At 35.3% G+C, this 2,298-nt stretch overlaps 1 protein-coding gene and 1 non-coding gene across 2 annotated transcripts in view; both read left to right on the top strand.

The window, feature by feature from the left end:
• The window catches only part of HSPH1 (heat shock protein family H (Hsp110) member 1), a 28,131-nt gene that overhangs the window by 7,652 nt on the left and 18,181 nt on the right, over window positions 1–2,298 (top strand). Inside the window, exon 3 of the mRNA XM_023530673.1 lies at window positions 383–482. Coding sequence (XP_023386441.1) covers window positions 383–482 — 100 coding nt within the window. The remainder of the gene's footprint in view (window positions 1–382; window positions 483–2,298) is intronic.
• Window positions 357–2,279, top strand: LOC105292124. The gene is made up of 3 exons (XR_002780326.1): window positions 357–482; window positions 1,648–1,781; window positions 2,177–2,279. It is a non-coding gene; the product is annotated as an uncharacterized LOC105292124 (transcript).

The following is a 2,298-nucleotide window of genomic DNA, read 5'->3' on the forward strand; positions in this document are numbered from 1 at the left end:
TTAAACGTTGACAGCATTTAATTTCTAAATGTCAATTGAAATTTAAGGCTAATTTGCAAATGATATTTCATCCACATTAATTTAGAGCTTTCTATTAGATTTAAGTAACTGCCACTATGTCTTAACGAATACTCCTGAGTAAATTTTATTTCAGGTTAAAATTTTATTATAATAAGATTTTGATACTGTGATCTTAGGGCAATCTTTTCAAAAGTAGTTACTGTTCTGAAAGTTAAGGAACTTACTAAAGATCTAGTTCTGTTGTATGACTTGGCAGGGCACATATTTAATTGGACTGTTAGGAATTCGTTACAAGTGGTTATGGGAAATTTATATGTTTTTGTGTTCCAGATAAGTTAAAGTCTTTGCTTCCTTGTTGCAGGTCCCCTCTTTCTTCACAGATGCAGAGAGGCGGTCTGTGTTAGATGCTGCACAAATTGTTGGCCTTAACTGCTTAAGACTTATGAATGACATGACAGCCGGTAAGGAACTATTTTTGTGAAGTGGGTGGATTATCAAAACTAGAGTTAAGACATGCCATGCCAGGTACTATTCCTAAAGATCTTTTCGTGTGGGTTAGAAATAGTTCATTAAAAACCAAAAACCGTGTTAACTCGAAAGCAAAAATTCCGGCTTTTTTAGATGGCTTATGTTTCATGAAAAATTGGTACTTTTTCAGATTTATGAACCTGTTTTCATTAGAGAATTTATACATACTCTGTAAGCGTTTGAATTAAGCGTGTAGAACTTAGTTTTTTATTTCCTTATATTGTTTTTATAGTTAAGGAAGTTTTCCTAATACCTTATGATTCTGGGTTTCACAACTACCTTGACGGCAGTTACTGATTTTAGTTAAACATTTTTGTCCTCATATATCTCTCAAATATGTGTAGTTAGGCCTTGGTCATCCGTCTCTGTCAAGTATTGACTTAAGCTGTACCATTTGCCAGGCACTGGATTTGGTATGGACATGGTGGTGAGCCGAGTGGTCACTGCTGTCACCTAGAGCGTTTTTTCGTTTTTATATGATTACAGGTGAACAGAAAGTCTGTTCTAATTTAGTGTGCTCAGGCAAAGCAAATAAGACTTTTTTTTTCCAGTATACTTCTAATAGATTTTTTTTCTTTAAGTTTTAACTAAAGTTTTGATAAAGGTATTTTCTTCGGTATACATGCTTAGAAATATAGTGGCTTCAGAGTTCTGAAGAAGGTAACACAGACTCTTTCAGGAAGATTAGTTATTTGCCTCAGATCTAAAAGTAATTGGTAGGAACTGCAGTTGCTGTGGTTGTGCATTAAATTCCTAACTTTTCGGATGCACAGTCTCCTGGCAGGTTGTGGTTAAATGTAAGTATTGTGTAATGAGTCCGATGTTGCTTGTGGTTACATGTCGTCGTATTTGCGCCATGTACGTCACCTTCTTCACGTGTCTCTATGTATTGAAAAATGGTAGAGGATTGTCCTAAAACCAGAAAGGGAAGAGGTAATCAATGCCAAGGAAATGAGTACAAAGTCAGTATAAAGGGAATGTGTTCAGCTTTGTTTGAAGGACAGTCAAGTTGCATGCGTGATTATATTGGTAACAATGAAATTCCTAAGAAAATGTGAACCAAAGAATTGAAACATGCTTATTTTATTTTTTTTGTAGTTGCTTTGAATTATGGAATTTATAAGCAGGATCTCCCAGGCCTAGACGAGAAACCGCGGGTAGTGGTTTTCGTTGATATGGGACACTCTGCCTTTCAAGTGTCTGCCTGTGCCTTTAACAAGGGGAAATTGAAGGTAAAGTCATAAGTTGGAGCTAAGGGATCAAACATAAACTGTGTTAATTTGTCATTAAGCTGCCAAGGTTCTCGACTGTGGTCTTGGTGAAGAACAAGGAACCACCCCCAGGACAACTTCATAAAGCTGCGTCTAGTAGTCATGCTGAGGGGAGGGAGATGTTTTTAAGATCATCTTCCACATAATTATTAAAAATCAAAAATACCATAGAAATTTAGTTTTTTGTTTGGAACTTGTAGTCACATTTCTTCTCACTGATTTGGATTTCATATTATAATCTAAATAGAAGTCTTGAGCCTATTAGTCTTCAGTTGTTCTCGAGTAGTAATAGTTAAGATTTTAGTTAAAAATATGACTCAAAAGTAACCAATTATTTGTTGTTTTAACTAAATTAGGTACTGGGAACAGCTTTTGATCCTTTCTTAGGAGGAAAAAACTTTGACGAAAAGTTAGTGGACCATTTTTGTGCAGAATTTAAAACTAAGTACAAGTTGGATGCAAAATCCAAAATCCGAGC

This window comes from Pteropus vampyrus, unplaced genomic scaffold (genome assembly GCF_000151845.1).
Source record: "Pteropus vampyrus isolate Shadow unplaced genomic scaffold, Pvam_2.0 Scaffold52, whole genome shotgun sequence".
Classification (NCBI taxonomy): Eukaryota; Metazoa; Chordata; class Mammalia; order Chiroptera; family Pteropodidae; genus Pteropus; species Pteropus vampyrus.